Source organism: Ursus arctos, unplaced genomic scaffold (assembly GCF_023065955.2).
Source record: "Ursus arctos isolate Adak ecotype North America unplaced genomic scaffold, UrsArc2.0 scaffold_24, whole genome shotgun sequence".
In the NCBI taxonomy this organism is placed as follows: Eukaryota; Metazoa; Chordata; class Mammalia; order Carnivora; family Ursidae; genus Ursus; species Ursus arctos.
The window spans coordinates 20,537,905-20,558,892 of record NW_026622919.1 but is presented as its reverse complement, the minus strand read 5'-3'; the positions used below and the strand labels follow the sequence as shown (position 1 = coordinate 20,558,892).

Below are 20,988 nucleotides of genomic sequence, written 5' to 3'. Positions count from 1 at the left end.
GTACGTTGTCCTCAGCCTTGAGCTTCTTAAAGTTCTTCACTCATATTTCCTACTTGTTTCCTTTAGAAAACTAAATGTAAACCATCTGGCTATGATCTAGTCTATCTTCTAGTGGAATATAGTTTCAGAAGCAGTTGTGAAATGCACTGGTGAAAGGTGGGGACTAAATGCATTTCCCAGGGGGCGCCTGGGTGGCTCAGTCAGTTGAGCGTCTGTCTTTGGCTCAGGTCATGATCCCGGGATCCTGGGATCCAGCCCTGCGCTGGGCACCCTGCTCAGTGGGGAGCCTGCTTCTCTCTCTCCTGCTCCCCCTGCTTGTGTGCTCTCTCTCTCTGTCAGATAAATAAGTAAAATCTTTAAAAAAAAATGTGCTTTCCAGATTGATACAGGAATTTGAACTCTCGAGTTTAAGATCTCAGATTAGGATTAGGATGTTACATGGTTTCTTTCTTTCTGATTCAGAAAGAGGACCCTTTAAACATTGAAAAATGCTGGTTTTGAGTAGAATATTATAGTATTTTTAGCAGCTTTTCCTTTACATAAGAATTACCTTCTTAGTGAACTCTGTGAAATCTGGAGCCTTGTCTGATTATTCACTGCTCAACCCCCAGCATTGCTAATGTATCAAAATGCGGTTGATTTTTTATATTTTAAAATTCTATCACTGCTTGCACTCTCAACCCCTGCCCCTCACTCTGATATCCAGGTATTTTCTTTCTTTCTTTTTTTTTTTTCCAGGTATTTTCTGCCTTGACTCTGGCTTCCCAGAAAGTGAGGCTCTTTAAGCCTGTGAACAGTCTTGAGCTGGAGCCCCCAGTGCCCCCTGGTGATGTGGGGGCAAGTGCAGAGGGCTTGCAACTGAGGCCCATGTCAGGTCTCTATAGGGAATACTCAGTGTCCATTCTGGCAAGCAGAAGGACTGCGTGACTTTATGTATGTATGTATGTATGTATGTATGTATGTATGTATGTATTTTCCCAGGGACAGGAACGATGAACCCAGGGTGAAATCCAGTTCCAGCTTCCTTTTAACTTACTGTAGAAGGGACACATGTGAAGGGACATATTTTCCCCCAGCCTATCCACATCACAAGGAGCAAGCCAATGGGATTTCTAAATAAAGGGGTCTTAAGCAAGACATTTACAGAAACTATGTATTCTCACTCACAATAGATCTAGAAAGGATGCAGCAATCAAACGCTTGATGAGAGACACCATAATCCATTTGCTTCATTTCTTGAGAGGATGGTAGTGTGTTAAGTGGAAATGCCAGGGACCTGGGTCTCATATGGAAAATTTTAGCAAGCATTCTTTTAATGTATATTAAAAGCATTTTGTCTGAGCTTGTCCTTGTTTGATTCGTTGATAGTGATAGTTTGCTATGTTGTAGACGCCGGGTCAGGTAAACTGCAGACATTATTTTTTAACCTTTGTGGCAACCTCTTAAGTTGGATACTTTTGTCCCATTTTTCCAAATGAGCAATCTGAGGGTCACGATGTAAGTGACTTATTCAAGACCACACAGCCAGGAGGTGGCAAAGATAGGATTCAGGTTGCAGTGCCTTTTATAGACAACACAACCCTGCTTCTTACAGTGCAAACAGAAAGGGCAGGGCGTCACTCTGACCTCCCAGTCATGAGACTGGGTTTCTGTCCTGCTCATCAACCAGGAGCTTTAGCTTTTCTCCTTGAATTTCATTTCTCAGTGTACAGGCTGACACCCAAAGAATGACACCACACATGAAATCCTGCAAACACATGGGCAAATGTAGTTTTAGTTATACTTTTGACATGTAACCGCATTGTCAAAGATCATTTAAAGTCCTAGTTCAACTTGTACTTCCTGCACAGGAACTTGACATATGGTCATTAATAGTTAGTTATAAGCAGCATTTGCCCCCTTCCTCTGCCTTCAAGGGTGATTCCATTATTATTGCCATAGAAATGAAACAGGATATTACTTGCTTACAGACCTGAGGGGATGTGCCAAATGCAGACCTGTTGCTTAGTGATATGATCACATAATATGGGCATGTGATTAACTTGAATTCTTGAACTTGGAACCGATTTCGTGCTGAAATGTATACTTTCCACCTCTAATGCCTATATGTAAATTTTAAATAATTTTGCTTGGTATCTATACCTATTATACCTTCGTGTCTCTATACATATTCTTTATCATCCTAGACTGTAAGTTTCTCAGGTAGGGACTATGTCTAATTAATTTTTTATCCTGAGTCTTAGCCTAGTGTTTGGCTAAGCTTCATCCTTGCACTTCTGGAGTTATTTCACTTGAAAGAACTTAATCCTTAATATGTTTGAATGTGTCATTTAAAATTCATTTCATTTGAGAGTGACTTTGCTCTAATTTGCTGGTGTGCTTTGACCAGGATTCATTCCGAATCCAATTATGAAGGAGGAGCAACTTCAGAAGTTGAAAAGAGAAATATTTCTTCTTCAGTGGCTGTTTTTTGGGAGGGAGGGCTAAGTTAAATAATAAAGCCTGTATTTTAGAATTTTTAGAAGTAAAAATAATTTTCTCTGACAGCTATAAAAATACAGGAAGTTGGGAGTATAGAAAACAGAAACAATCTTGGGCTTTGGTGGCAAAGTGGTTATGTAAGTTGAGGCACAGAGGAAAGTGACGAGAAAGCGGGAACTGCTCAAACGAATCATGACTTCCCTTTCTGTAGAGTTTAGGGAATACTCAAGATAGAGACAGTTATTTACGTGGTATTTGTAAATCTTTTGATTTATTAAGTAAAACGTATGTCCATCTTCTCATGTCACATTGGTTAGTTTCCTGCTCTTTGATTGCAGGATTTTCCACCTGAGATCTTTCCATTAAAGACAGACCTTCCACTTCTTGCAATTCACTGATCACTGTGTCCCTAACACCTTTCACTTTTGCTTTGTATAACATTTGAAGATCCTGTGAGTGAGTAAAAGAATATTGGGTTACTGACATTGTATGCTGTGCTTTTGAAATGAGGATGAAAAAAGACCCTGGTGGTCATTCTGAAGGATGAGTTCTGGACTCCAGAGCTCAGTGTTCTCAAAGGTAGGGAGGGTTGCCTATGGTGAGAGAGAGGAGAAGGAATCTTGGAATCTTCCCTTTCCTGGGAAGGCGAGTCTTGGAAGTGAGTTTCGGGGAGAGAAAACAAATGTTTGAAGGGAAATTAAAAAATAGAAATCACTAGCCAATGGTTTAAGTTGGAATTGTTATTTTAGACTGCCCCCACGTTAGCGAGGGTGAGAGAAGAGGGTGTCCATTGGCCAAGTTTTGATTTTTTTTTTTTAAGATTTTATTTATTTATTTGACAGAGATAGAGACAGCCAGCGAGAGAGGGAATACAAGCAGGGGGAGTGGGAGAGGAAGAAGCAGGCTCATAGCAGAGGAGCCTGATGTGGGGCTCGATCCCAGAACGCCGGGATCATGCCCTGAGCCGAAGGCAGACGCTTAACCACTGTGCCACCCAGGCGCCCCCAAGTTTTGATTTTATATCATTCCATGGCATTCTTTTTTTTTCATAATAATATTTTTTATGTTAGTCACCATACAGTACATCCCTAGTTTTTGATGTAAAGTTCCATGATTCATTACTTGCTTTTAACACCCAGTGCACCATGCAATACGTGCCCTCCTTAATACCCATCACCAGCCTATCCCATCCCCCCCCGAAGCCCTCAGTTTGTTACTGTTATTAATACAGTAGCTGACTCTCAAGCCCTTCCTGGGTACCCAACACCGTGCTAAAGGCTTTCCTTTTAGATGTCGTAAGGCTTTGTGTAGATATAATTCCCCAAGGCCAGAAAAAGTAGCTCTCTCCAACCTCGCATCACCTCTAGGGTTTCTCTCTGAGTTTGATGGGTCCACTTGTGCACTGATTATTTTGTATAAAGTCATGAAATTTATTGATAATGATTCTATGCGTGATAAAAAGACCTATATTTAAGGATTGCAGGTCTTCTCTGAATCTGTACGTCTGTCAGAAATCGGATCGTGCTGTTCTGTTTCCTAGCTCATGTAAGAAGTATAGATATGGAGATGAGCACTTCACACAGTCACTACTGGTAGAACCTGGTGGTGGAACCATCTGGCTCCACATGTATATATGGCCTCACCTACTTTCTTTGAAAGATTACTTGGAAGAAACTGGAGATCGACCAAAGGCAAGGATTAGTTTTCACTTTTTATGATAGGAAATTCAGTTAAAAATAATCTACTTTTGAACAAAGTGTCATTATTGTCTATGGCAAAAGGCAATGATTGTCATACTGATGATGGCCATGCCTAGTGAATTTCAAACCCACCTCCTACAGGTTTTTTGCTAATCAGACTCAGTCTCTGGCATTTGCATATCAAAGTTACAGACAGTTCTGGAATGTGTTTTAGTAGGAGAGAAAGAATTCACTTCTAAAAGTTCTTAACATCTTTAAAAGCAATTTACTAACCAGAGTGATTAGGAAGGAAATTAAGAAAAAAATGAGAGCGAACCTCTTTACTTTGAAAAGCAAAGGAATGAGAACGGGTGAAGATAATATTTTTTCTGACAAAAGTTGTGGTAAATCCAGTCATGTGGGATGTTGGCTGGACCACATTTGTGACATTTGGCTGTTGTAGGTGTCTGGCTAGTGAAAATGGCAGAAAAGCGCAAAATAACTAAGGAGAGGCAAATGCTCATTTCAGGTATGACTGTGCAGTTGTTTGTCATGTAATTAATTGCTTAAAAGGGTATCATGACTTGAGACAAACAGTCCTAAGGTTCAGTCTTGCTCCATTACTTGGTAACTGTGACTTTGGGAGAGTACCTGTTTCACGTCTTCATATATAATCCTCGTTCGTAAAATGGGGAGAATAGAATAAGGTCAAACCATGTGAAATTGCTATTTTTTTAAAGGTAAAAAGTGATTACATATTGGCAAGTTCATATGATTCAACCTAATAGCTCCTACTTCGTGGGTTATTGTGAGGATTACATGAGAATTGCATATAAAATGCCTGGCACACTGCTTAGCTCAAGTAAGTCCTCAATAAGTGGTAGATACTATTATTCTTAAGCAAATCACATTATTATTTTCAATATAATCACCCTCAAAATCCTATTTACTTACAAACTTATATATCAAAATTTAAATCCTAGCTATTAATTTACTACAATACAATGCGAGTGGGCAAACTGATTTTTTCCTGTAAACATTTGCAAGGCAGTTTCTGCACACTGAAATGCAAAGTGTGAGAATACAGTCTGTGTCTTCTGTGTCTGACTTCCCTCAGTGAGCATAGCGTTTTCAAGGTTCATCCCTGTTGCATTATGTATCAGAACTTTGTTCTTTCTATTGCCAGATAATAGTCTATTGTATGGACATACCCCATTTTGTTTATCCTTTGATCAGTTGATGGACATTTGAGTTGTTTCCACTTTGGGGCCATTATGAATAATGCTGCTATGAATGTTTCTGCACAAAAGAACACATCGTATGATTCCATTTGTAGGAAATGTCTGGAGTAGGTAAATTCATAGAGAGAGAGGACGTGGATTAATGGTGGCCAGGGTTGGGGGGAAGGCAGATGGGGGGATGACTCCTACTGGGGTTTCTTTTCTCCGTGATGAAAACATCCTAAAACTAGACAGTGGTGATGGCTGCACAATCCTGTGAATATATTGAAGACCACTGAATTTTGCACTTTACCAGGATGAATTTTATGGTGTGTGAATTATATCTCATTAAAGCTTTTATTAAAAAAGGTGAGAAACATTTCATAACACATGTTCACTTCATAAAGAAAGAGAACACCTGATGATTTATGCAGTTTATTGTCACAAGGAGAAGCATTCTGCCTTGAGAAGGGTTTCACTAATTTTGCGTTTAATCTACTCCCACTTCAAGCATAATGTGCTTCATTCTTATTCTGCTCAGCATCTGTGATTGGGGTCTGACTCTCAAAGTATTTGAAGAGCTGAGTTGAGTTTTAAAAGGCAGCGGAGACAATGGAAAAAATGCAGAGGTAACTCAAAGCTAACAGGATTGTACCAATATCAAAAATCCAATGAAATTAACCAAGAAATTGGGTCATTTAAGAATCCAAGGGCCCCTGAAAGGAGATTTTGCAATTCAGAAACAGGAAAAATTAGAAAGAGTAGTTTATTTGCAATTTCTGGGGACTCTTCTGCTCCGTGAGGTTTAGTGTAATTCAAATGTGCTGTAATTTTCAGCAACATTAACGAATTGATATTAGGTGGTCTCTAGCTTATAATTAATGTGTTTCATGGTAAAGATGGTGGTAATGATGTTTCAATGTCCTAGTGCTCATTGGATTTCATTTTTGTAAGCGATTTGCAGCTCCTCTGAGTAAAACAATTTATATTCAATTATAGAGACCGATAAATGGGCTTTTGTCCCCTTCTGATTACCACAAAGCACTAATGGTGCTGTCTGATGGCCGCTTTCTTACAGGGAGCAAAAATTATAGCCACATTTCTTTCAGACCCTCGGCAGCATCTCCGGGTAGCTGTTTACAAATCTTCTTCCATCTCTTTGGTTTCACATGACACAATCTGGCCGTCCACCACTTCTTGCACGACTGTCATAATCTTCCTTTTTCTCTTTATATCTGAGTTTAGTTTTAAGTATAAAATGTTAGCTCAGGAACATGACTCTGCTGGCGTATAATATTCAACTTTAAATCATTTTTATTTTATATGCATTTTTTCCTAAATTTTCTTTTTCCTAAAAAAGAAACCCATTCTTTTTCTTAAATAATCTTATCCAATTTATAAACAAATGCAGAAAATATGCCACTGTCCCCAGATTCACAAATTTTCTACTCCCCCTCCCCCAAAGAGAAATCTACAATATTGAATTAAGCCATATGCACTTTTTCATCTTATTTTTTTTTCTTTTCAGGATCCCAGGATGTCTCAGGACAGCAATAGCTTGGGCCAAGAAAAGCACCCTGTTGTGGGAGTATGACAAACTTTCCATGTTGGGGGTTTCTTTATGTAATGCACCTGATTTTCGGAATCCCTAGGGTAGTATCTGCTCCCTTGAGAACTGATCTCTCTTTTTTCACCGGTGGCATTTAATAAGTGGTAAGCTACTGAGTGAGGAGTCAGTCTCATACGAAACATGTGAGATTAGAATACTTACCTTTCTCCTCTGGGATGCTTAATGCACTTTCTGTAGTACTGTTTTTTGTTCTTTTTTTTTAAAGAAAAGAAAAAGAAACAGGAAAAGGTGTTATTGCCATGTTGAAAATGCAGGACCGTCCTGCCTTTTCTGTTTCAAAATAAAGTCCGTGTGATGTGTGTCTTAATGCTGTGTTTGTATTTTTTCTGCTTTTACCATGCTTGTTACTTTGAACTTGAGTTTCTTACTTTTCAACTTGATCCATATCTATATCATCTATATCTATATCTGTATCTATGGCTTCAAAACTGGCCTGTTTATGCTATGCTAGAAGCTTTTGTAATTAAAATAACAAAATTGCAATGGAAGTTTGAATCTTGTGTTCTCTTATGGAGTTTCTTGGGTGTGGTAGTTGAAGACAGTTGCTGTGGCAACACTGATGATTCTCAAACTAGTTCCCACAGACCTCTGTGGCCTTTTGTTCATTTCATGACCTCTCAAGGAGAATTTTTGAATGTTATTGTACTTCCAGTTATGTATTAGTCATAAAAATTAGCAAAAGCATAATCTGTATCGTTTACTGTATAACCATCTTCTAAGTCAGCCCTACACATGACCTCAGGTACAAAGGCTGTACCTGGTATTTTAGGGATGGGCATACTTTTGGTATGTTTTTGTTTTGTTGGTAGTGGCGTGTGTGTAATTGCCTTTGTGCTAGGGATTGCATTGGTGCTGGGGAATGAGTGACAGGGTTTAACGTGTGGACATTGAAATAGCACAGCATGTAGATACTGGCACATATCCTTTGATTCTAAGAGCCTTACGTGACGACATCTTCTCCTTCCAGAAGGCGGCGATAAGTAGCAATTTCCTGCTCAAGCCGGGTCTTTATGTCAAGGAGGATATTGTATTCATTGCTCTGGCGTTCCATATCGGTCCTAATCTGCGTCAGTTGGGCTTCTAGGTTGTCCAGTACTGCCTGGATGGTGACCAGTTTGCTACTGTAACGATCTTTGGTGTCCTCTAGTGTATACTCCAAAGTTTCTTTCTATAAGCACGAGAAAAAGTGGATGTTTCTTAGTCGAAGACTTAAGAGGTGTTTCAGTTTTAATTTCTTTTGCGGAGAATTCCCACAGCTCGTCACTGCGGGCATGATTCCTATTTCTAGCTTTACCTCCCACTCTTCCCATTTAGGCACCCTCAGCCAGCTGCTCGGACCACTAGCTCCTGAGCCCCAGCCAGCTGCTCTGACCTCTAGGGGTCTTTTGTTTGCTTTTAGCTTCACACTCACTGTTCTCTTACCGGGATTGTATTCTTGTTCTCAACATTTGCCTCCTCTCCCTGTGATTTGTGGTGCCCCTCCAAATGGAGGATTAGATTTCCTCATCCCATTGACGCCATGCTTGGTCATGTGACTTTCTTCGGCTAATGAAATGCAGGTGAAACTGACAAATGTCTTTTCTGAGGAGTAGCTTTAGGAGCTGTCACACGGTCCAGCCATTGCTGTTTTCTTTCTGCTACAACACTGGCATGCCCTGGCCAGGGTCTCCTCCCTTAGCCTTACCCCTGGAAATGTCGGAGCAGACCTGCAGTCAGCCCATGATGGATGCAGTGTTGCTGTTGTGAGCCACTGTGATTTGGGGGTTGTTAACACAGCATAATTTTATCAAGAGCTGACTGATTTGCTTAACCTGGAAGGTCTTTACCGCTATTCTCCAACTACAAATTCGTCTCATGTTTTCTGATCTAGTTGAAATGCCACTTTCCGTGTGAAATCTTCCAGATCTACTTGTTCCACTGCATCCTTGCAGCACATTGCTCTTGTCCTGGATTTCTTGCTGTGTTTTAATTATAATCAGTGGCTTGGCCTGTTTCCCCAGGCCAGCTCTGCAGGGGTGAAGGATTATTTCCTAGAGGTTTCTGTATCTCCAGATGTCCTCACACAGGCACTTAATAAACACACACTGCATTGAGAGTGAGAAGTTAGAGGTGCTTTACCAGACTGAGGAGGGACTGGAGTTCTATCTCCAGGTTCTGGTAGGTGCGTCTCAGCTCCTTTACTTGAGCCTCAGTTTCTTTTAACTCTTCACTGCTCACTGTGACTTGTTGCTGCAAAGTTTGAGTCTAAAGTTCCAAAAATGAAAAAAATAAATGAGTAAGGAGAGAGAGAAAGGAAAGAAGATGAGTTGTCTTTTTTGAAGGACAGCTTCTACACATTGGCTTACCCTTCAGAATTATGCTATTACCTGTTTCTCAAACTGTTCTTTGGCCTTCTGAAGGTTGTCCTGGGCTATCACTTCGTACTTCTGCCTCATTTCATTCATGATGGTGCCAAGGTTCAGGCTTGGAGCAGCATCCAATTCTACATTGACAGTATTGCCCAGGTGTCTGTGTAGGCTGTTCACTTCCTACAAGAGTGAAAATCCTGATTATAGTCTGAAGCAAGTTCTCACATGGGGCTGGGCAGAAAAGACATAGGTCTTATGGCTTCTTTCATTGGGGGTGAGTGAAAAAGAAAGACAATAATTTAGGTAGGGTTTATTCTAGTCCAGGTACTGCTCTGTCATTGAACTCTGACCACTCACACCATTATTATTGTCATTTTATCAACCCCCCCATTATCATTATTAGAGTCATTCTATCATTCCCAACACCAGTTCTGAATATTTCCTCACCTCCTGATGTTCTTTTTTGAGGATATCCAGGTCTTTACTCAGTTCTTTAATTTGAATCTCCAGGTCTGTTCTAGTTATGGATAGATCACCCAAGACCTTATTCAGGCCTTGGATATCACTCTCCACTGCTAGGCGTAGTCCTCTTTCAGTCTCATACCTGTGAATTAATTGGTATGCAGACGTAATTGAGTCTTTTGAAGCCATTATAGAAGAGAGAGTCTTAATATAACGAGATATTTTTACGTGGTATATGAGGATCAATTTCAGTACACTGTGTCCCTCTTTATACATTCCAAAAATGTTAATGAGAACCCAAGAATCAGATAATTTGCTCCATAATATCATCTTTGTAATTTGGAGTGATTGGTAAAAAAGCAATCTGAACTGTTAAACGTTTCCAAATTCTAAAATATATATTTTGCTTTAATTAATGTGTCAGCAAAGGATTCTCATTATTGATATTAAATAATGGATAGTTAGATTTACTTAATGAATGCGCATGATCAGTTAATTTTTATTACTTTGTAAGCAGATGCGTCCAAAGTGAATTATCTTAAAGAATTCATGATTCTCCCCTACAATCTTATGTACTCTCATTTTTATTAAAGTAGCAAAAGTTTAAAAAATGAAAATGCAAGGGAATATTCAGGTGCTGACTTAGTAAAATTGGAATTAATGAATGTTTACTGCTTGAATCTTCAGATCTGCTTTCCATTTCCTTCTTTTTGATCCCTTGTAGCATTCAAATGCTACCCTTCTAAACCACAAAGGACTTTTTAGTACCAACGCATTGTACATATTCAGAATGAGAAAGCGCTAGTGTAGGGGCCATTTATGAGGAACAGCTGTGATCACATGTGGTGTGACATGGTGATAGGAGAGTGAACACAATCTGAGCTGGTTTAATCATAGTCTTAGTTCTTTGGTTTGTCAGACTCTATTATAAAACACTAGCAAACTCAGAAGCATCAAAGGTCACACCCTGGAACTTGGGCCACACACTTGCAGCACTTGAAGGAGCATGGATGACTCACTTGGAGAGTCACCACACGTAGATACGCGGCTCGCTTTAGATAACAGAAGGGCACCACTGCAGAACGGGAGTTGTATATTGCCTTGGTATTATTCCAAAGGGCAGAGTTAGGTTCAATGGGCGAAAAGGTAGATGTGAGTTTACTAAAAAAGAATGTTCTAGCAACCAGAGCTAACCAGTGAAAACAGTAGTAGTTACTGGGGGTGTTCCGTTGCATGCTGGGTGACAAAATTTTAGGAATGTGGGTGAGGAAAGTGTCGCCCTGTGTGCTGGGCTGGACCCGATAGCTCCTAACACCCTTAAAACTCCCAGATTCTGAAAGTACTTAAGGTAGCTCCTTTACCAACAAGAATGTGGGAAGCTGAGTTTCATGAAGGACTACTAAAAGGTATCCCTTTTCAGGAAGGTTTACCATGGTGTTAGAACCTACTTCAGCTTGAAGTCCTCAGCAGCCAGTTTGGTATTATCAATTTGCAGGACATAATGCACATTTTCCAGTTGTGCATTTTTAATCTGGAAAATACATTAGAAAGAATGACATTTTCAACTGGACAGGAGTTTCAAATGATTGAGTGTGTCCTCAGATACAAACACTATTCTATCAAAGATGATGTTCATTTCAAGAATTTCCACATGAAAATAGGAAGAGTAATGATGTAGGCATTTAACATAATTGAGTCATAAAATGTAACTCTGGTCCCCAGGGTTTGGTGAGCTTTCTTACGGTTTTACAAAAGGAAAATTTCATTCAACTTGAGCCATCAAACCTCATTGAGTGCCTTCCCTTTGATGTTCCTGCTTAGAATATTCTTGTTAGCCCCTCTCACTTGGTGAACTGCTTCTCTTCCACATCTCACCTTAGACATCATTGCTTCAAGGAAGCCTCAGTGATTTCCTCAAGGCAGAACTGAATGAGAAGTGCCTGTGTTCTCACTGTCCTACACAGCCCTCCTGGCTAGCATTTATCCCTCCGTGTGGGATGTATGTTGCCTTTGTCTGTGCCTGTTCCCCCCTAAATCACATTATGTTCGCCATCATATTCCCCCATGCCCAGCTGGGGCCCAGCACTCTGTATGTACTAAATATTGGCTGAGTGAATGGGCACCTGTTTTGTGAGAGCTGTGCCAGGCACTGGCACTGTCAGGATGGATAAGCCCTCGATCTTAAAAACGGGGTTACCTAATGGGTGAGTTCTCTATGATGTGTGTGCATCTTGTCTGCTTGTAGAAGATGTTACGGTGACATGTCTCTTTCAGCAGATCCAGTCCCGGAGAGAGCTGCCTTCGTATACCGAGTCTGCCCTGCTAAATGGAGTAGATGGCCGTGTCTCTGTGTTTGGGCTGATCCAAAGTAGATTCAGAAACATGAATCATGAGACAGGTAGGGAAGAATGGTTTGCTGATTTGAACGTTTTTTAGTGGGAGCCTGAGAAGAATGACCTCTTGGCAGAAAGACAGTTTAGACACCTTTGCCTCACCTCCCCGTGGTTCCCGAAACCCCCAAAGTAACTTCCAGTGGAATCTGGTTCAAATTGCACTAATAATAAAATGCAAGAAAAAGAGACTTGCTGGTAAGTAGGTGGCCTTTGCTCTAAAGGAATATGAATATTAAAATGAAAATGAAAGGGATTCTTTCCTTGATTAGATAAGAATTTGAAAGCAGAGCAAGTGCTCCTGTCATATCTGAACTTTTCAATTAGGAGCAAAGTCCACTTCCTTTATTGCACACAATTGAGAAAACAGAACTCCACCTTTTGTGGGAGTAGGTTGTGATATGATTGCAACAAATTTGAATTGGGGGCAATAGAACATTTTGTTACTGTAGAAGTGGTTTCTGAACTGCTTGTGATGATGATGATGAGATCATTAAACAGGGCATTTAAAAACTTGGATGTCATTCAGGCGCCTGGTTGGCTCAGTCGGTGAAGCAGCTAACTCTTGATACTGGCTCAGGTCGTGATCTCAGGGTCCTGGGATCGAGCCCCACATAGGGATCCTAGCTCAGCAGAGGGTCTTCTTGATATTCTCTCTCTTCCTCTCCCTTTGCCCCTCCCCCTGTTCTCTCACACTCTCTCTCTCTCAAATAAATAAATCTTTTTTTTAGAGGTTTTATTTATTTATTTGAGAGAGAGCGCGAGCACACACTTAGGCAGAGCAGCAGGGTGAGGGAGAAGGAGGCTCCCCACTGAGCAGAGAGCCCAATGTGGGGCTCCATCCCAGGACTCCGGGATCATGACCTGACCCGAAGGCAGACCCTTAACCGACTGAGCCACCCAGGTGCCCCTCAAATAAATAAATAAATCTTAAAAAAAATCTGGATGTCATTAATACCTACATCCCTTCCTCTTACTTCTACCCCGAATCACTTTGTCATTGAAATTTATGGTACAGTATCTTAATACTATATTACCATATTTACATAAATTAAAGGAGGAACATCTCTAAGTTGACTGGGAATTCAAAAGTTAATGAGAACCAGGTGAAAAAAACCTGAGATTTATAATCACATAAGAATTTTAGCTCTTTTCAGAAAAAAAAATGTCTACTATCCATTTAGACTTGTCCTGGTAAACTGTGACAAAAATACAGATTATATTTTCATATTTTCCATGTAATTAGATTTTAAAAAGTGAAAAAAAAAATTACAGTCATCCAATGATGTAGTCAGCTACCCCAGCACTAAGGGTAGATGATAGAATGCACTGTTTTTATAGATATAGCATTTCAGCCTAATTGCTTTATAACATCCTTTTGGACTCACCTAACATATATGCCCTCTTGGTATATATCCTGCAGCTCAGCAGCGGACTAGAAAACACAGTGTCGTCCCTTACCTGACTTTGCAGCTCTTCTATTTGTTGGTAATACGCACTGTAGTCCCTGGTGCTGGGCGTCTTTGTTTCATACCACTGCTTGATCTGCAGTTCGAGTTGGGAGTTGGACTGTTCCAGGGACTGCACTTTTGCTAGGTAGCTTGCTAGGCGTTCATTTAGGTTCTGCATGGTTGTCTTCTCGTTACTAACAAACAGGTCTCCTTTGGTGCCATCATTCCCATAGATCATCTTCTGGCTGGAGTTCGAGATGCGGATGCCCTGACCTCCAGCTCCCCCATAGACGCTGGGTGCAGCCCCAAAGTGCTGCATGCCCCCCTTCCTGTACATGGAGCCGCTCACGCTGCGTGCAGAGCCCTGGGAGGAGGAACTCAAGCCTCTATGGAGGCTTCTACGAGTGAATTCCATTGGGGATTCTAGGAGGGAGCACCTGTAGCTTCTAGATGGCTGGAGCAGAGTCTGTCTCCCGGTGATGGATGAGCTGACCTTTTATAGAGTTCGTAGGAAAGGAACACCTCCTCCGCTGACCTCCTCTGCTGACATCTCACCTTTGGATTGACACCACTGTCCGCCGTGCCTTGCTTTGTTTTTTTCTTTTTCCCCTTTGTACAGCAGTCTGTTTAGTTTCATTCCAGAAATTACCACTAGAGGCATTTCTTAGAGGCTTTTCTCAGGGGCAATTCCTTTTTTAAAACAGAGACAACAAAAGGAAACAGGAAGATGTATTCTTTTAGCCCTTGCACCTGCCTTGGCAGATTTTTTTTCACCCTAATATACACATAAAGAATATTGGCAAATGCCATGAATAATTTAGGTACCCAAAAAGACAGACATGGGTACATAATAGTTACACTGGTGATCAAGAACAATGTTTTAAAATCTTTTTTAGTTTATACTTTTCTTTCTGGTGAGAACATTTGAGTTCTATTCTTTTAGTAAATTCCTAGTGTACAGTACAGCACTATCAGCTATAGTTCCCATATTTTACATTAGATCCTCAGACCTTATTCATCTTAAAGCTGAAAGTTTGTATCCTTTTACCTCTCCCTATTTCTACTACCCCCCAGGCCCTGGCAACCGCTGTTTCTATGAGTCTGACATTTTTTCTTATCTTAAGATTCCACATGAAAGTGATATCATGCAGTATTTGTCTTTTTCTGTCTGGTTTATTTCACATAGCCTAATGCCCCCGGGGAGCTATCTATGTTGTTGCAAATGACAGGGTTCCCTTCTTTTTCATGACTGAATAATAGTGTGTGTGTGTGTGTGTGTGTGTGTGTGTGAGATCTTTATCCTTTCGTCCTTTTGTGGACCGTGAGGTTGTTTCTATATCTTGGCTATTGTGAGTAATGCCTCAATGAACATAGGAGTGCAGGTACCTTTGAGATAGTGATTTTATCTCCTTTGGAGATATACCTAGATGTGGGATTGCTGGATCATATGGTAATTCTATATTTAATTTTTAAGGAACCTCCATATTATTTTCCATAGTGGCTGTCCCCCTTTGCATTCCCACCAGTAGTGCACAAGGGTTCCCCTTTCTCCTCACCAATATTTGTTCTCTCTTGTGTTTTTGATGATGACCACTCTAACACAATGAGGTAATATCTCCTTGTGGTTTTGATTTGCATAAGAACAGCGGTTTATAAATATGGGTAATCACTCTCCAGAATCTCTGTTTTGTGCTTTTTTTTTGTTTTTAAGTTTTTCCCTGTTTAGAAGTTATATTTTATAAAACTATTAACATATTTTGTACAAACACAAAACCTCAAGGAATGAAACATTTGTACATTTGGAGATGTAGTTTGGGGAAGTGAATTGAGTGAGTTTAGGTTGAGCGGTAGATAGATGATTTTGAATTTCCCCCCCTTAATTCTAATGTTCTAAGACCAGATAATTCGTTTAAATTTTTCAGTCACTGCCTGGCTTTAGGTCTTGTTCCCTGAAAACAGAATAAATAGCATGGGGCTTTGCACCTGACCTGGTGCATGAAGAAGTCTCTCTCCCCTGTTATAAGGTCAGCTCAGTACCCACCGTGAGACAGAGTGCTTGCTCCATCCATTCTGAAACTACAGCTGCTCCCTCCTAGAATCTCCACTGGATTTCACTGGCAGAAGTTTTCATGGAAGCCCGATCTTCCCTACGGGTCCACAGGCTCACGGCGTCAGCGGAGCAATGTATAGGCAGGGTGTGTGCAGTGTCTTGGGACTACGCCCAGCCTCTGTGGTTGGGCTGGAAGCCTCTGCTGGCGTGTAGACATCCGGACACACTGTGAGCTCTGGGTTGTGATCTCGCCAGTGGAGCTCTGGTAAGCATTGTCGAACCAAATGGAATCGATTCATTTGTTCTTCCTCATTCAAACCCCCTGGCCAAAAAATTCACTGAAACACTTAAATTGTTTCTTTAATCAGGTTACATATTTCAAAGGTTTGGAGAAGTTACAGAAAACACCTCATTGATTTTCATTCTGATACTTTAATTGAGGTTTGTATAGGAGTAAAGCAAGTAAGCAAGTAAGCAAACAAAAAAAGAAGAAATCTAAAAAAAGCTATATCCAAAATCTCTGTACATTCTTTCTGAAGAATTTGAAATTTACTTTTTTAGTGGCCCAATCTGTTGTCATTCTACTAAAAACCAATGGCTTTTTACTTTTGAGTTTGAGTTTTTTTAGTTACTCTTTTTTTTTTAACATTTTTCTTCTAAAATAAGGTAAGACTATGTTATTTCTCTCTTTATAAATGGTGTACTTTAAAATAATATTTTGTGTTAGACTTTGCTTTAGTTACATTATAAAAGTAAAAATTGGGAGAGTTAAACCTACTTCATGCTCTTTATGGTATATATGTGGATAGCACTTATGCTTTCATCCATTCATATTCGCATCAGCCAATACTCACTGAGTGTCACCACCAGTAACTGAGCATGTAATAAGCAGACCTTGCTCTTTGTTACAAAGCTTTACATTACTTTGTAAATAGCTGTCACAGCTAAAATCTTCAATGAAGGACCCTTTATAAACACATGAAGTGTGTTCTTTCATGTATGTGTTTTCACAAAATTAATGTCTTTTGTTGTTGCTTAATGGGGGAGAAGGAGGTCTTTTGAGTAAAGTCATTGGAGAATTGTGCTGCTTAAATTACACAAGTTTTGCAGTGAGTTAGTTTCAGCTAAGAGTTTAATACACTAACACATATGATCGAGGTGTGTAGAAGCATTATTTAAATCAAGAGTTAGCTTTGTAAGAGCTAGGAATATCAGTGCAGTTATTAGACATGATAATTTTTCTTTTCTTCTTTAGCACAATTATTCCTTGTGGCTGGGCCCAATTATGATTAAGTGAAACAGTTAAAGTCTCATTAAAATCATTAACATCATTTTTAACTTTTTGGAAAAATAACTATGTTATTCCACCAGTTTTTGGCTAGTATTTGTAGGTTTTTTGAGCTTTCAAATTTAAAGTATGATATCGTAGGGCTATTATTTTTAATTGAGGTAGAATTAACATATAGTGTTATATTGGTTTCAGACGTACAACGTAATGATTCAACAATTCTGTTACTATGGAGTTCAGTCATCCAATCTAGAAAAGTTCTCGTTGTGAAGATTTCCACATGTTTATTTCAGGGCAGGAGAATTTCCCAGCTCCTCTGCCATGTTGAGTTTTATGCTCTGGTAGATTATTATAACGTGTAATGTGACCAGAGGGAACCAGGTATTTCATAGCAATTAATTTTTCTAAACTATACCTGAGGACTAGATACAGATCTTGTCATTTAGAATTTAGAGTCCCTGCTCTTCCAGGTTGTTGGATGACAGCATCTACAGATAAATATTTATTAGATCCCCACTTGCTTATAGCTAATAGGAGGTACTTTTTGACCTCTGAGACAGACTCTGCTGAGGGGGTTAATGATTAATATTAAGTATGGCCAGTAATTTGTAAAGTTATTATAAGCACTACATAGCCAGAGGATTTTCAGCTTTTTTCCCCCAGCATGGACAAGGTGCTGCAGCCCTGATGTGATACATGTAGAATCTGCCATCTCCGGCAGGGTGTGGGGGTTGTCTTGCCCAGACCTGTGCGTTAGGGTATATTGCTCTCATTGGTTGAGGAGGATGGCATATAGGAATTGTGGGTGTCTGTGGGCATTGTGGTTCTAGATACCGTACAAAGTTAATTCAGAAAGAAATCATGGCCTCTGTATTTAAAACCCGCTGTACTTAATGAAATAGTTACAAGTGAACTGATGTGGAAAAGAATAAAGTATTTCCATATTTAAAAAATGGAAGTTGTAATTCTCTCAGGCAAAAAATACATATACAAAAGTAAGTTCCAGATTCAATAAAGATACAAATGTGAAAGGTAAAAACCATACAATGTTTAGATGAAAATATAGAATAATATCTTTAGGAATCAGGGTAAAGGAATATTTCTTAAACAAGACACAAAAAGTGCAAACTATGATATTAACCTAACAATTTTTGCTCACTAAAGGACTCCGTAATTATAATGGGAAAAGCCCCAAACAGTGAGCAGTTATTTATAAAACATGTAACTGACAAGGAATTAGTTTCCAGAATATACAAAGAATACCTACAAATAAATAAGAAAGAGAAAAAAGAACCCAGTGAGAAAGTGGGCAAAAATATGAATGGATGCCCAGAAGAGGAAAGCTGGATGGCCCGTTTCATACCTGCCAACTGGAAAAAATTAGAGGGTTGGATAAGGGAAATTCTTATCCACTAGGAGTGGCTGTGTAAATAGGTACAGTTACTTTGGAAAATAATTGGAGCTGATCTCAGAACAGTGAGCACGCACCTACCTGTCATCCAGTAATTCCATTCCTAGGTACGTATTCCAGAGAAAGCCGTACAAGACTATGCACAGAAGCATTGTTCTTCACACTAACACACACACACACACTCTTGAAACAACCCCAATGTTCATCGACAGTAGAGTGAAGAAATACATTGGCAGATATTCACACAATGGCATACGATGCAGCAGTTTAAATGGAGGAAGTACGTTCTTGATGTGGATGAATCTAAAAAGCATGTCTAGTGAAAGAAATGACACAACATAATGTATGCAAGTCAATTCAATTGGTAAAATTTACAAAAACGGGCAAAACTAAATCATGCATGATTTTTTTTTATTTTGCTATGTTGGTCACCATACAGTACATCATTAGCTTTTGGTGTAGTGTTCCATGTATGATTAAGGGATAGACATACAGATAGTGCGGTGGATTGCAAGTAATGGTCACAGAATCCTCCTGAGGCTGTATGCACACCCTTTGCAAGTCCTCTTAGAGTTTGAGGGGCATCTGGACCAGTTATATTTTTTGAGGCTCCTGATACATTAAACAAATGGAAAAAAAAAATCCCAAATGGGGTAGCCAAAATCACCATGTTTATTTTTATTTCCTACACATTACCATTTTCAACACAAAAGTATAATATGTTGGTGCCGATACAAGATTTATAAAAAATGCTCACTTATTTTAGTGCATTGTAGGCTGTGTGAGATCCAGTGCTGGGACAGTTTTGACTGATGAGATGAAGGTCTTCTTTCAACCCTGGAAGTGATCACTGAAACCAGATATCACCACATTGGAATTTAACCTCCAAAGTCTCTGAATGGGAAGCCATAGGCCGAATGACCCTCTTTCGGCAATCGGCCCCGTGTCTGGATTATTTCACCAAAGTCTGGTGTTATACCAAGGACAGCAGGTGGGTACTTATTTTATATTAGCTTGACTAAGTAAGAGAAAGCCCCACTAAATTCCTCCAAAAACAGAATAATTTTTCCTCTAGGCAAATTCCCGTTTCTGTCCTTAGAATCGCACTTAAGAACTTATTGTCATCTTAAAAATAACCTCTTAGCTCCTGCTTCTCGCCATCAATGGTTCATAAATGTAGAGGTCCATCTCAGATGCCTATCTACAAATGCAAACCTGATTGTTTCACTTCTCTGAAAAATTCCTGGCACTTACGTGGTCAGTCTAATACATAGCTCTCTAAGGTCTAACCCCTGCCTACCTTTCCAGAGTCCCCTTCTTTCCCCAGCTCTACCCTTCAGTAACACAAGCCACGGATACTCCTCCACTCCGTGCCTTTGCATGGGTGTCATTCCTTCCAGGAAGACATCTTTGTGTTCCCAAACTCCTTCCTTTCCAGGGTGCCCAGCTGTCTTGGTTTGCCCGAGACAGAGGTTTTCTGGGATATGAGCCTTCGAATGTTAAAATCAGGACAGTTCCAGGCAAACCAGGACAGTTGGTCATCCTGTTCATCTCTCCTGTGCATGTCTCTCTGGGGTACACATGCATACACTCTGGTCCTGATTCCGTTGTTGAATGAATGGGTGTGGATGTGTGGAGTAGGAGATTAGGATGACTCTCAGGGTTCTGACTTGGGTGACTGGGCCATGATAATGGTGCCCTTTACTGAGGGGGGCAGTGGGACAGGGCTGGGAGAGGGTCCGGGGAAGGGTTGTCGCAAAGGAATACATGACGTGTTCATTTGCAGACATGCCAAGTTTGTGGTGTCTGCACTATCAGATGTTCATGGGGAAGACCTCTATGAAGATGACTGAAGATGACTGTTGAATGCTCTGATCTGGAAAGAACTGGGCTGATGGTATATACTCCACTTTGTTGATTCTCACATTATCCCTCATACACAAATTATCACCACAACTCTAGTTCACTTGGTCTTTTCCGAACTCCAGAGTCAAACCTCTGCACAGAGACCACAGGTGATGGGGAGGAGCCCTGCTTTGCATGGGCCTCCTTGCTGCCCTAAGGTTTTTCCTTTCCGTTCTCCAGACTACTCTGCTGCACTGTCACACAACTGAACGTTTCATTCATTGCGATAAGTTAAAAATGTAGTAGTTACGGTGCTTAAGTACAGTTTGTGAAGGATCCAAGTCTGACCTAGACTTAGCAACTAAGTGGTAACAATCAATTAGCATTGAACCTTTTGGACTTTATTTTATGGGAGGAAGTGATCAGTGGTTCAATTTTATGATGTCCTTTCATGTTATTTGAACAACCCAAACTTAGTATTTTTTTTAAAGATTTTATTTATTTATTTGACAGAGAGAGAGACAGCCAGCGAGAGAGGGAACACAAGCAGGGGAAGTGGGAGAGGAAGAAGCAGTCTCCCAGCGGAGCAGGGAGCCCGATGCGGGGCTCAATCCCAGGACTCCGGGATTACTCCCCGAGCCGAAGGCAGATGCTTAACGACTGAGCCACCCAGGGGCCCCAAACTTAGTATTTTTGAAAACAAGTAAGCAAGTGGCAATTACTCACTTTGTTA

The 20,988-nt window shown here is 40.2% G+C and overlaps 1 protein-coding gene and 1 long non-coding RNA gene across 3 annotated transcripts in view; one reads left to right on the top strand and one right to left on the bottom strand.

The window, feature by feature from the left end:
- LOC125283410 (uncharacterized) overlaps nt 1-20,988 on the top strand; it is a 140,081-nt gene that overhangs the window by 40,969 nt on the left and 78,124 nt on the right. The window contains exons 4-6 of one of the 2 annotated variants that reach the window (XR_008961317.1): nt 6,909-7,093; nt 12,095-15,976; nt 19,177-19,401. This is a non-coding gene — a long non-coding RNA (uncharacterized LOC125283410). Of the gene's footprint in view, nt 1-6,908; nt 7,094-12,094; nt 19,402-20,988 lie in introns of both variants that reach the window. The other variant, XR_008961316.1, reaches the window with a different exon arrangement.
- KRT20 (keratin 20) lies at nt 5,766-14,076 on the bottom strand. Its single transcript, XM_057318278.1, has 8 exons — nt 13,672-14,076; nt 11,269-11,351; nt 9,806-9,962; nt 9,377-9,538; nt 9,129-9,254; nt 7,955-8,178; nt 7,152-7,201; nt 5,766-6,615 (listed from the first exon to the last, which is right to left on the bottom strand). Exons 1-8 carry the CDS (start codon nt 14,074-14,076, stop codon nt 6,518-6,520), a joined length of 1,305 nt encoding a protein of 434 aa, XP_057174261.1. The 3' UTR covers nt 5,766-6,517.